Source organism: Sus scrofa, chromosome 15 (genome assembly GCF_054392235.1).
Source record: "Sus scrofa isolate SSC_HxYL_T2T_F1_AM1 chromosome 15, Sscrofa_HxYL_maternal_Yorkshire_Landrace_v2.0, whole genome shotgun sequence".
NCBI lineage: Eukaryota > Metazoa > Chordata > Mammalia > Artiodactyla > Suidae > Sus > Sus scrofa.
Window position 1 is genome coordinate 48,218,891 of NC_139397.1, and position 13,304 is coordinate 48,232,194.

The 13,304-nt window shown below is 39.1% G+C and overlaps 1 protein-coding gene across 23 annotated transcripts in view; it reads left to right on the plus strand.

Annotated features, from left to right (window-relative positions):
• Nucleotides 1-13,304, plus strand: part of LOC106506202 (uncharacterized) — a 356,784-nt gene that overhangs the window by 181,567 nt on the left and 161,913 nt on the right. For all 23 annotated transcript variants that reach the window (XM_084999787.1, XM_084999786.1, XM_084999791.1 and 20 more), the window contains one exon: nt 7,680-7,839. In XM_084999787.1, coding sequence (XP_084855913.1) covers nt 7,680-7,839 — 160 coding nt within the window. The remainder of the gene's footprint in view (nt 1-7,679; nt 7,840-13,304) is intronic.

Consider the following 13,304-nt stretch of genomic DNA (forward strand, 5'->3'; position numbering starts at 1 on the left):
GACATAAACAGATGTAAGCAGTTAACTGAGAGCAGTAAATCATGTAGAGGTCACAATAAAGCACTGGTATGCTTAGTTGTGATTATGGCTGCCTGAAATAAATTTAGATATGGAAGTATTACTTGGATAGCTAGAATAACTTCCTCTATCACTTAAAAGACAGCATAATCCAGTAATATGAAAGTTTTCCCATGAAGCACCTATTTAGAGAAATGAAAGTATTCATAATTTCTTTGGTAATGATTGATGATAAAAGGTGAATACCACTATTGCTGAAGAAAATTACTGGACCTGTGAGAGATTAGCTAGAAAATAATAGTATCATTTGATTGAGCCCAAATGCCACAGATTTGGGGCTCTGCAGGGTAGTCTCCATACCTTATTTTTTACAGGGTAAATATTCAGCTAACACTTGCATAATTCTGTGTGTGTCACAGAAAAAAGGCTGACTTTTACTGGGACACTATCACATTTCGACATGTGTTGGTGAAGATAATGCTAGGTGCTGTAGCAGGTCAACCTTAGAGTCTCAGTGACTTAAAACATGGGGAATTCATTCCTGCAATTTAATGGGAATAAATATGCAAATGAATTTGGTTCTGAAGAAGGCTGCAGGTGAACTAGGATTAAAATGAAGTTGTTGCAGAGGTGTGTACATATATTCAAATGCAAGAGAAACTCTTTTCATGATTATCAAAATTATCCCTAGGCTACCTTTTGAACAGGGGGAGATGGAGTGTACCCTCTCTTTGGTTGAGTCTTTTTCCCCACTAAGGCAAAAGACCACTAAATGTCTGTGGCTGCAGATGATTCTCCTGAAAGCACAGGGAGAGGAGTGAGGGTGATCTGCCCACATTACTTAACTAGCACCAAAGACAAAGTATAAAATGAACGTGTGAAAATTCACTGATATTTCCTCTTAACTGCCTTTTCATTAGCAGGCTCTTAAGCAGCCTTTCAGTTTGTACTTTTATCCAATACAGAAACATCTTTCTTCTCAGTATCAATGTGTTTGAAAGTGCCTTGTATACCTTTAACACATTTTTTCAAAGCCTTAGAATTCTGAATAGTTTCCTATAAGATAACAACCATGCTTTCTTTGCCCTCCAGTTCATGAATCCTACATGGGCAGAATCATGTACCATAAATCTTCCTGAATATGTTGAACAAGAGTGTTTCCAGATAAAATAAATGGTTTTTTTTTGCAGAATCACTCTGTCTACATTGTTCTCTAAGCCACTGAATAATTACATAAATCTATGGAAAGAACCACCAGTTCTGAAAATGTGTCATTTTAATATCTTTGAAAATTTAGGATTTGGGGGTTGAAAATCATGAGATTTTGGTAAAAGCTTCACAGAAAGAGCAGTTTATATTGAGGCTCGGAAGTAGTTTAAAGACGCTGATGGCAGCAATACAGCTGAAGCCTACAGGGACTTAGGAAGTCTAAGCTGCCCATCTTCTGTCTCCCTGCCTTTCCGTTTATCTGCATTTTCTCTTGAACAGCTCTTTCCTGCTTTGTAGCACTCATGGTGGAAAATAATTGGTGTTGAAAATACCTCACAAGCTCTAAGGTCTAATTACCCAGGAAGTAAAGGATAAACTGCTTCAGCCCTAGCCTCCCATCTCTGGGCTAATCAGCAAAGCCACAAGTGGGTCACATTATGGGAACACTGCAGTTCTATGGCCACTGAATGGCAACTTAGAGAAGTGATTGGTGGAAAGTCAGTGCCAGGAAAAATATTCCTTAGTTTCACTACAATTTCAAATCTTGAATATACCATGTTTAAAAAATGCTTTTAATATAGAAAGTTTTAATCTGGTGCTAATTTAATGGGACAAAGTGTCTAAGAAGTGAGTTTCTTTCATGTTGTTAAGGGATGTGAAGTTGTCTGGGACAAGAGTTTTAAACTTGGGGTCAGATACTAAATGTATAGATAACAACTACCCCAGTATGTCCAGTTTTTAACTATTGATTACTCAGCATGATTCTGTAGAAGCCTGTTGCCCTTAACGTGCATCTTCCTTAGCTCCAGGTTCTGACTTTGTCAACTGCCGCAGAGCATTACTCTGTTCTGATCAAGTCTCATCTGCTATTTATGACTAATTCTAAGAAAAATTATAACAAGTCACCTTTATGGACTAATCGTTTACTCAGTCACCCCTGTTTTTTATCTGTCCTGTTTGTTTTCGCACACTGTTCTCCATAACGTTTTCCCTCAGTAATTCAGCCCAATTTTGTGAGCTTGCCACACTATGTAAAACACTACAGTGATGTGCTGTCAAATATCCCAACATGAGAAGAGTACAATTTCTGTCACCAGTGAATGTAAAGTCATTTATCAAGACAGGTTTTTTTTTATGAGGTAGACTGTGATATTAAAATCTTGTATTGGTAGATTTAAAGATATGAATTCTTATTAGAGCAAAGTAATTCTTAATAAAAACCTCTGTCAAGAAGGAGATAGCCTGTTGGAATAGATGTATTTTTATGGCACCTACTATAAGGAAAGAGATGTTGGACTTGGCATGCAAAGATATTTTAGGTGGTAATCACTCATGGACTAAATTACAGAGCAGTCTTAGTAAAAACCTAGGTTAATGAAAAAGAATTGAAGAAGATAAAACTGAATAGACAGGTAAGGCAAAATTATAGAGTACACTGAACATAACTCTTATGATCATTCTTCAGGCTCTAGGAAGTCCACCGAATTTTATGAACATAGAAATGAGGTGTTATAAAGTGTTTGTTTCTTCCAAAACATCTTCAAAATATCAATGACTAACAGCAACAAAAGTTTATTTTCTTAATTGGTTGCTCCTGGGCTCAGCTTGATTTGCTAATGTTGGCTTCAAAAGTCAAAGTAGATTTACTTAGATAAATAGCAGCTACCTGCCTTTTTAGTGGAGAAATCCAAAGAATAGAAGAGGTAAGAAAAATATACCTTTTAAGGCGTTAACTGGAATCTGAACCATTAAGTGACCAGTTTGGTACTTTCACTGATCAAACAAGTCATGTGGCTGAGTCCAACATCAATGGGGTGTGAAAAATATACTCTACTGGAGGATGGTGCAAAGTCACATGTCAAAGGACCTGGCAACAGGGTGAGTGTGAAGAGTTGGGAACAATGGCCCAACCCACCACAAGTATTATGAGCAGAGCAGTGCCTTAGGAGCACGTTTGACCCATTGGATGGAGTAGAGGCTCACTGGGGAGCCAATAACCATATTGCAACTAGGAGTTATATTTTTGGAAGAACTTTTTCAACTTATTTAAACTACTCAGGTATTTTCAATACCCTATTATTTGATGTCAGTCATACCCTTGTCAAAAATATGAGGGGCCTGAGACTGTACCCTGCTAAAAGTCACCACAGCAGAGTTATAGGGATGCTAGCTGAAGGCATGAGACTCATGGAGCAGAGGCAAGAACGTACTACTCATGGCTCAGCAGAAATGTTGTCAGGTCCAGGATATATAGTGTATGTATGTGTGTAGACATGGATACACAATATGCATTAGGTCAAAAGTTTACTAATGTTCAGATCATCTACACCATGTTGAAAGTTCGCTTGTGATATTGGCTCTTGACAGAGTTGTATACAAGACTGCCACTGTGTGTATAGATTGTCTATTTTTTCACTGTTTTAGTCTGTCAACTTTGCCTCACATATGTTGACATTATGGTATGACATGTATATACATTTAAATTGTGACATCTTCCTAGCTGGTTAACCTTCTGGCCGTGAACTATCCTCTCAATCTTCAGAAGCTTCCTAGCTGTGCAGCCTGATGTTAATAACACACCCTTGTTTTATTTAAAGTTCAGATGATCTTTTTTTCATACTTTAATTTTCGACTTGCTTATATTTAAGGCATGTTGCTTGTTAGAAGCATGTTTTGGCTTTTATATTTTTACCCAGCCTGAAAATTTTTGTCTTTTAATTGGATAGTTTAATACATTTGCATTTAATATAGTTACTGGAATATTTGGTTTCTATTTATTATCTTACTTTTTCTATTTATCTCACATTTTTTTGGCCACGCCCACAGTATGTGAAATTTCTCAGGCCAGGAATTAAACCTGCACCACAGCAGTGACCCAAACCACTGCACTGACAGCACCAGATCCTTAATCTGTTGAACCACCAGCGAACTCCCATCCCACATGTTTTAAATTTCTTTTTCTGCCTTTCTTTTGCATTATTTTTTTTAATTTCCATTTTTCCTTTTATTAGCTTATTAGTGTTATATATGTGTTATATTGTGGGTATTTATTCAAACCCTAAATATACAATACTGGCATTACTTTGTGGATCGGTAGTCATTCATAGCTTCCTCTGTGTTTGCTCTGTCAGTTTTCATCCCTCCTATGCATCTGAGATTCTTCCTCAGAGCGAGCAGTGTTAGTGAATCCCCACACCATCCTCTCCCAGGTTCCTGAATTCAAAGTCCCCAGCTTTGTAACAGTATCCAGCTCTCCTTGGACCAGGTCAGTGAAGCTTATATATTCAGCACTTGCTTGAAATTCAGCCCCCTATTGAGTGCAGTTACAGCTCTGCCTTCCCCTCACCTCAAGTCTTGGCTGCCTGGGGAGTCTCAACTCCAATTTTACTTCTCCAGCCCAGGAAATTTCCCAAGGCTCTGCAGGTATGCTTGCTTCTTAGATGTCTCTCTGCACTGAGCCATGACTCAGAAGGAGGCCAGGTGTGGACACCAGGTTTTATAATACAAACTCATCTCTCTGTATTTATCTTTTATAACTTTGGCCCTGGAGATCTGGTTGCCCTAAAAGATTTTATTGCTTTTGAAGAAATGTTTTTTTGTAGCCTATCTGGATTTTCTGTTGGTATTCAGCAGCAGGTATGTTGTTTGCAGGTATGTTGTTTGCGACAAGCCAGGACTCTGTGTGTGTGTGTGTGTGTGTGTGTGTGTGTGTGTGTTTGTACACACATGCATTTCGATTATTATATATGAAGAAGCTTGAAAAAGGCACATCTAACATTGACAGTCTGACATTGTGGCGAGCTGAGAACATTAGATTTTTTCAAACTATCTTGAAGAAATACTTAAGAGTTTTCTGAAACCTCTTATAATGTACTCATAATATACATTAATGAAAATATTTGAAAGCTACAAATAAATAAAAAATAAAAATACCTGTTTGTGTTTATATAATGAAAAAGAAAAAATAAATTAGTGAATACCCAAGGAATGTCCTCAAGAGAAAGACTTACATGTCCTGGGGTCCTTACCTCACCCAACACCTTTGAGCTGCCAACTTTAGCCCTGCATTGACCCTGCTCTGCTTCCTCTGGACCGAGTGTGGATTTGCTGTGCTGAGCCCTCTGACCACACCCCATCTCAGATGTTCTTTCAGGGGCTTTGATTTCTGCAGTGCGTGACACTGCATAAGAGATGTCTGTGCTCAGAAGTCTCTCACCATCTTCAGTCTCCTTCCTGTTCCTGTTTTGTATCAATCTGCAGTACCTTCACAGACCATGGTGTGTTGTAATGGAATCCATTCCAAATATTTAGTTCATACTGTGGCTTTATCTTTGGTTTTTTTCACTAAACACACACACATTATAATACAAACAAACATGTATATAGTTTTAATCACAAACTTAAAAGCAGCAGTGAATGCACAGAAGGTTATGCATGAAAATACAGAATGAGTGGATATGTTTTGCAGCTATCAACTTTTCCTTCACTTCTAATATTTCACTCCAAGAGTAAAGAATCGGCTGTTTGGTGGATGATGTAACATCACCACTTTCCATGAGGAAAGTGATTGAAATCAAATATTTATAATAATAAAAAAGTAAAAATAATGAAAGTAACAGTTTCTGAGTTCTCTACATAAGGTCTCTGAGATACCATGTTGCTGGGAAATGGATAACATAACCAGATATCTTGCTCACTGCTGAAGACTGAACCAAGACACTTAGACGTGTGAGCACTAAACGTCTTTCTTTTTTTTTTTTTTCCTGTCATTTTGTCTTGTCTAGAGCTGCACCCATGGCATATGGAGGTTCACAGGCTAGGGGCCTAATCGGAGCTGTAGCCGCCGGCCTACACCATAGCCACAGTAATGCAGAATCCAAGCCATGTCTACGAACTACACCACAGCTCACGGCAACACAGGATCCAAACCATGTCTGCAACCTACACCACAGCTCATGATAATGCCAGATCCTTAAGCCACTGAACAAGGCCAGGGATCGAACCCATCCTCATGGTTCCTAGTTGGATTTGTTAACCACTCAGCCACGACGGGAACTCCAGCACTAAACATCTCATGGCTCTTCCCAATCCCGTCCTGCTCAGTCACCCCATATTTGCCAGACCAGATAAAAATAAAATAAGACTTCTAAGTGCACTCGGCATGAATCTGCTTCTAATGATGTTCCCCACAGGGTACTTTTCTCGAACACATATTAGTAAAGATAGACAGTTTTCATGCTTTGTTGGTGCCCTGAGCTCAGGCGTTCAATACTGCTTTTGGACTGAATATTTCTGCAGGTTCTAAACTATTTGACAGAAATTGGGGAAATAAGCAGAGAGTCTCAGGAAAGTGTAGCTCTGCCAGCCTGGTTCTCAGTGCCCACCTCACTGCACATCACCTGCTCACGGCTCTGGTGCCTCTGTCCTTCTCTGAGACCTTTGTTTCCCATCAGTGCTTTTCTTGGTTGTAGTAATGTCCGTGGCATAGCAGGAATTTCACTGGGGCCATAGATGGCCGAAAAGATGATGAAGATGACCCCACTTAGATGCTACTGGCATCAAGTCTCTGTTTCTCTGGCCAAGGATGGGGATGAAGACACATTTCATCTGCTAAAATACATGGTTTAAATACATATTCGTCCAAAGAGATTGAACATTGATGAAGCGTTCCTTAATATTTAGGTGAATATCTATTCAACTCTTTACATACTGGATTTTAACCAGAAAAGAACTTCTGAAAAGAATGACAGTGTATGCCTGCTACCTTTCTTTCTGGTCATAATTGGAAATCAAAATAAACTCAGATATGTATTCCTAAGTTTCCACAGTTCAAACCAATTCAGATGTTAAAAGAAGAAATACCTGAAACTATTTTTTCTGATTTTAAGCAAACAGAAAATTAGGAAAAGCAAAAAGATAAAGATGCCATAAAAGTTACATAGTTCTTGGCTCGTAAATATATATAAAGTATTGATTATGTCAATAGCAAACTTCAAAAACCCACTTCAAGAAATGTTGTTCTTTGCTAATTTACTGTGATATAATGTCATATCATACTTGCAAATTTTCTTTTTGTGATTACTAAAATAATAAAATGCATTTTTGTTGAAAATTGTGTTTTTCTTTTTGTCCACACTTATGGCATATGGAAGTTCCTGGCACAGGGGTCGAACCTGTGCCATAGCAGCAACCCAAGCCACTGCAGTGACAATGCCAGATCCTTAACTAGCCGCCCTGCAAGAGAACTTCAAATTATAATGTTTTTAATGTCTTCTTTGTTTGTTTTTTGGTCTATGTTTTTCTTGAAAGAAATGTTTGAGGGTTTTTTTAGTGTTTATCAAATGATACTGTTTATTTTCCAAAATCATCTGTATTAGAGTGAGATGTATTTTATAGCATATCTCACCTCATACAAATTACAACTCTTCTCTCTTCTTGCAATGAATTTCCAGATCTGATTCATGAAAAATATGAAGAAAACCTTGTGAGTGAAAATTGGAATCTACTTTGTGCACATTTCCTCTTGATTCATGTTTTTGGAACAGAGAATCAGGAGCCATATTTCCTGGGTTCAAACCTGAAATCCACCACTTCCTTGCTGTGTGACCAGAGGTAAGCTGCTTATTAGCCCATCATGCGCACCCCAGTGAGAGTTCAGGTAATGATAGTGTACAATTTACGGAGTTTTGTTGGGATAAAAATGAATGAATGCATGCAGCGGCACTTGGAATGGAGTTTGTGACTCTGTGTGGGTTGTATCAGTATTTGTTATTATTTTTGCCACCACCCAGAGGTGGATGTGATGTCACACGTGGAGGATGTGGCCCTGCATCCACAGGTTGCATTATCAGCCAAGTCCCAGAAGGTGCTGAGCAAGCCCCAGACCGGCCTCAGCCAACACAGGATGGAAGGGCTAACATATGTTTCACTTTTTTGGAAGTTCCCATTGTGGCTCAGCAATAACAAGCCCAACTAATATCCATGAGAATGCAGGTTTGATCCTGGCCTTGCTCAGTGGGTTAAGGATCCAGTGTTGCTCGGCTGTGGTGTAGGCCAGCAGCTGTAGCTCCAGTTCAACCCCTAGCCTGGGAACTTCCATATGCTGAGAGTGTAGCCCTAAAAAGCAAAAACAAATAAACAAACAAAAACATATGTTTCATTAAAAAAAAAAGAAAGAAAACTGTATATGGTGGGTTAGGCCATGTCTTCCTCCATCGTCACAGCTAGAATGTGACTGGACTTTGGAACAGTTGGACCCTTCACTATGGTCAGGTCTCCACTGGGTGCTTTTAGTGATGTCAGTTTGAAGTGATGTGTGGCTGGTGAAGCCCAGAACCTCATGGCAGCTCTTTGAGTCCATGCTCTACATTGATATGTTGTAAAGTGATCACAAAAACTGAGCCTTTCCTTTAAAGAAATGTATGTCACTGAAGGCTTGAAGTTTAAGGAAACAATATTGATTTAGTTTGGACTCAGGCTGTTCTGTGCCTATATTTAGGCACAATGCTGTATTTTTGTTTCTGTTGTTTTGTTTGAGCATTTGATCACTAAAAACTAGAGACAGAAGAGACAGACATTGCAAGAGGGATTTACAGGTCTAACCGCCTCACCTCGGGCCAAAGGAAGGCCAGCAGACCCTAAATGAGTATGGAGGTGACTCAGTTCTGATGCCCTTGTCTATTTCTTGCTCCTGGAACTACATGGCACTGAACACCTCCAACCCCAGGAAGGAAACTGCTATTGGTCACCAAGATCTGATGCCTTGAAGAGGCCAGAGGGAAGTCAGCATAGCTGCATCTGTGGTTGGTTAGGTTTTTCCTAAAAGGAACTGGTATATTTATTGTTGATTTCTGAGAAAACGTCGTTTCTGGGGCAAGAAAAATGAAGAGATTGAAAGGCCTGCCTTTCAATTACACAGGGATGTGGAGAAACATTTCCTCATTCAGAAGCTCGTGGTATTTTCTTCTAGGATCTGATGATCCTGGCTCAAGGTGCAGCTGGTGGGGTAGAGGGCGCAGGTACCATTTCGTCTGTGGTAAAAGGTCTGTAACTAGCCACGTTAGAGGCCCAGAAGGAACTCAGCCCCATGGAATCAATATCCTCTCTGATTCTGTGACTCCCAAGCCATTGTCCAGAAAACCTTGGGGGTTCCCAGACCCTCTCGGGGATGGGGGTCCCAAGGTTATAAAAGTTTTAATAAAAATACCAAGATATTTTTGCCCCTTCAGTTTCCTTCCACCCCACTCCACCACAAGTGCCCAGTGCATTTTTTCCAGAGGCCACATGGCGCATGACAACACAACAATTTGAACATAGAAGCAAATAGGAGAACCCCAGCTGTTGTCTATTAAGGCAGGCATTAAGGAGATTCAGAAAATGGTAAAACCCACTCTGCTGACATTTTTTTTTTTTTTTTTTTTTTGCTTAGCAAAGTAATCTTTCATAAGAAATGTATTATTTGTGTTGATATACAATGGATTTATCAAAGTTGTTTTTAAATGCATTAGTATTTTAAAAGTTCTCAGTTTTGATTCTTAACATGGTAAAATTCTATAGATTTGACTCACATAATCTAAAGTTATTTTGAATCCTCAATGATTTTTACTTCTGTAAGAGGTCCTGAGACAGGGATGTTTGAGAACTGTTGTTCTGTCTCAATTTTTACGTGGTTCGGCCCTTCTTTAACTTTAAAATATTCTGAGGAGTTCTCTTACATATAGAGCCAGCTTGTACACGTGTTCTGAGGGTTTGCAAAGTCTGTCTATACTTGATCTGTGGTACCCAAAGGCGACATGGATTTACTTCCCCTTATACTCAGTTATGGACACTATTATTGTTCCTGATATGACTGTTGTGAAGACCAAATAAGGTATCACATGCAAAATGCCAGGCATAGAGAAAATAGGTGAATATAGGCACACCTTGTGTTATTACTCTTTGCAGATACTGTGTTTTTTTACAAACTGAATGTTTGTGGCAACTCTGTCTTGTCAGAATATGGTTAGCATTTTTAGCAATAAAGTACTTTTAATTAAAAGGTGTATATTGTTTACACATAATGCTATTTCACACTTGCTAGACTGTAGTATAGTGTGAACATTGCTTTTATAGGTGGTGGGAAACCAAAAACAATTTGTGTGATTCACTTTATTGGTCTGAAACCAAGCCTTCCATGTCTCCAAGGTGTGCCTGTGATGAAATCCCTACCCCTTTATAATGCATGCAGTATTTATGGAATGCCGACTAAAGAAAAGGATGGCATGAGCAGGCTGTGTGGGATGGTGGGGAGGTAGGCAGACTTGTGAATGACAGTGAGACCGAGAAGTCCCATCAGGTTCCAGCTGCAGGTATGTCGCCTACCTGGCCATCAGCATCCTGGTTTTACTATGGATTCTATGCCCTGTTTTATGTTTTATGTTTTATGTACAAAGAAGAATCTAGGTAGTGAGAAAATAATCTTTGTGTTCCAACTGAAACAGTTGTGTTGCATCAGTTCCTTGGGCAGAATTAAGTGAAAAAAAAAAATAGGTTAAAGTCAGTATATGTAGCAGAGTAACTTTTTTTAAGAAAACGAAAGAAACCTGTAGGAATATATTTTCGAATTTTAGGATTTATTACCTATGAGTGATATTAATGTGAAAAATTATTTTTCAGAATTCTTCCTACACTAAACATACTATTATGAAATAAAAGCAATAATAACTCTTTAAATAGAGTCATCCCTCAGTGTCCACAAGAGATTGGTTCCAGAGTCCCTGGATACCAAAATTCATGAATTCTCAAGTTTCAATGGTCAGCCCTACATAGCCACAGTTCTGCATCCTTGGATTCAATCAGCCTTAGATCCTGTAGTACCATCTGCAGTTATTGGGAAAAAAAAATCCACATATAAGTGGACCACAGAAGTTTGAACCCGTGCTGTTCAAAAGTCAGCTATATGTAAACTGTTTCTTTATTTTCCTTTAATCTTTCATAAATCCAAAAGCTCCTTACACTTTATCACTCATCAATTATTTTGAATGTAATTAATCTGAAAATGTTTCGCATAACTAACATTCTTAGTTATTCTTTGTGTCATGGCACATATGACAAAAGAATGTGTTGTGTGCCAAGTGCTATGACCAATGCCTCATTGGACAGGCATGTATGCAGGTGACTGACTGCATGGGCTGGAGCATGGGTTGGTGCCAGCTGGGATGGTCATCCCCAGAAAGTGAAGTTATATCCAGTTGCAGGGAATCAAGGAAGTCAGCAGCCAAGTGCAAGATGTTAGAGATCTTAAATACAGACCAGCAGTGGAGAAAAAAAAGGTATAAAGAGCCCACTTGAAGTTGTGAAAAAAATAAATTAAGCATGTATGAGTGTTAGGAATATTTTACCTTGGCTTGATACCTCTTTAAGACTATTTTCTAAGAAAATGGAAATATCAAATATTCCAAGATGCTTTTCTAATTGTTTCCAAAATCACTCTCAGTAAGTTAAAAGTGTTTGTGAATAAAAACTGAAAAGGTTGATGGCACCTCTGCTGTCCTTTAAGAGGCTCATTGAAAAGTATTCTCATATCATCCAATGAACTTTTTCTCTAGGTGGGATCTTTTTAAGGACTCGTAACGGATTTGTCCGCTGGCTGCTTTAGAACTCCAGCTGTCACCATTCTCAGACAGGACAGGAGGAAGGAACCTGTCTTTGACAACCTGCCTGTCTCTCTCTGTCCATTTCCATTTAGACTACAGTAGCTTTCTATAAAGATAAGATGTAACACTCACATATTTAATTTGAAATCGATGCACAAGAGCTGAAACTAGGTGTTAAAATCACAAGTACACGTGTGGTTATCAATTCTTTTCTAGTCGCCAAACTCAGTGATCAAATTATTTACTGATATGTTACTGGCATTTATAAAACCATCTCCATCAGATCCCTGAAATGCAATTCCTTTGCAGAAATTTTTCATTTTTTGGTGTTCTCTTGTTTAAAAGGAGAAGCTATCTTGCATCAATATTGCTAAGTTTATGTGTGTAGAAGACAGTGGAAATTACCAGCTGATTGCTCAAGAGGACTTTATATGGATCCTGAGAGAGTTGTTCTGTTCGGTGCTAATCAACCAGAGGATGTTTACTGAATACTTCCTCTGAGTAAGACATTGCTGCTGGGGGAGCCTTAAAGGAAATTGGGAGACACATGACATAGTGTTGGACATCAAAAGACTTACAAAACTGTTGCAGTTATAAGCCACAAACCATAAACTCATAAATATAACTAAAAATGAAAACACATAGAGGAACAATGAAAGTAGAGCTAATATGTGGCAAGAGTGTTGCCAAAAGTTATACACAAAGAAAGATATCAGTAGTAAAAGTCAGAGGATTAGAAAATATGGTGGTGGTGCAGGTGGGCACTGTCCTTGGTACAAGAAGATCATGGTGTAGGTGAGCACTGTCTGTGGTATAAGAAGGTTGTGGTGGGAGTTCCCATCGTGGAGCAGTGGAAAGAAATCTAACTAGGAACCATGAGGTTGTGGGTTCCATCCCTGGCCTCCTCAGTGGGTTTAGGATCTGGCCTTACCCTGGGCTGTGGTGCAGGTCACAGACGCGGCTCAGTTCCCATGTTGCTGTGGCTGTGGTGTAGGCTGGCAGCTGTAGCTCTCATTTCACCCCTTGCCTGGGAACTTCCATATGCCACGGGTTAGGCTCTAAAAAAAACAAACAAAAAATAAAGCAGGTCAGTGGTGCAGGCGGGCGCTGTCCACGGTATAAGAAGGTTGTGATGTAGGTGGGTGCTGTCCACAGTATAAGTGCCTCACCAGATGGTCTTTCCCATCCTCATGCCCCCATGTCATTCTGCTGCTTCTTAATAGGAACTGAATATATCACAAAAAAAGATGTGGTCAACTCAATTCATGTGGCCTCTGAAGATGGCATAAATATAAAGTAAATGGTACTTTGGGGACAAATGGGCTTAAAGAGAGTTCACTTCAGCCCTGACATTCCTGATAGAGACACTTATCTGAATAGCTTCCACTTGGAAATGTTATTTAAGTCATTTCAAGGATTAGCTAGCTAAAAATTAGCATATAA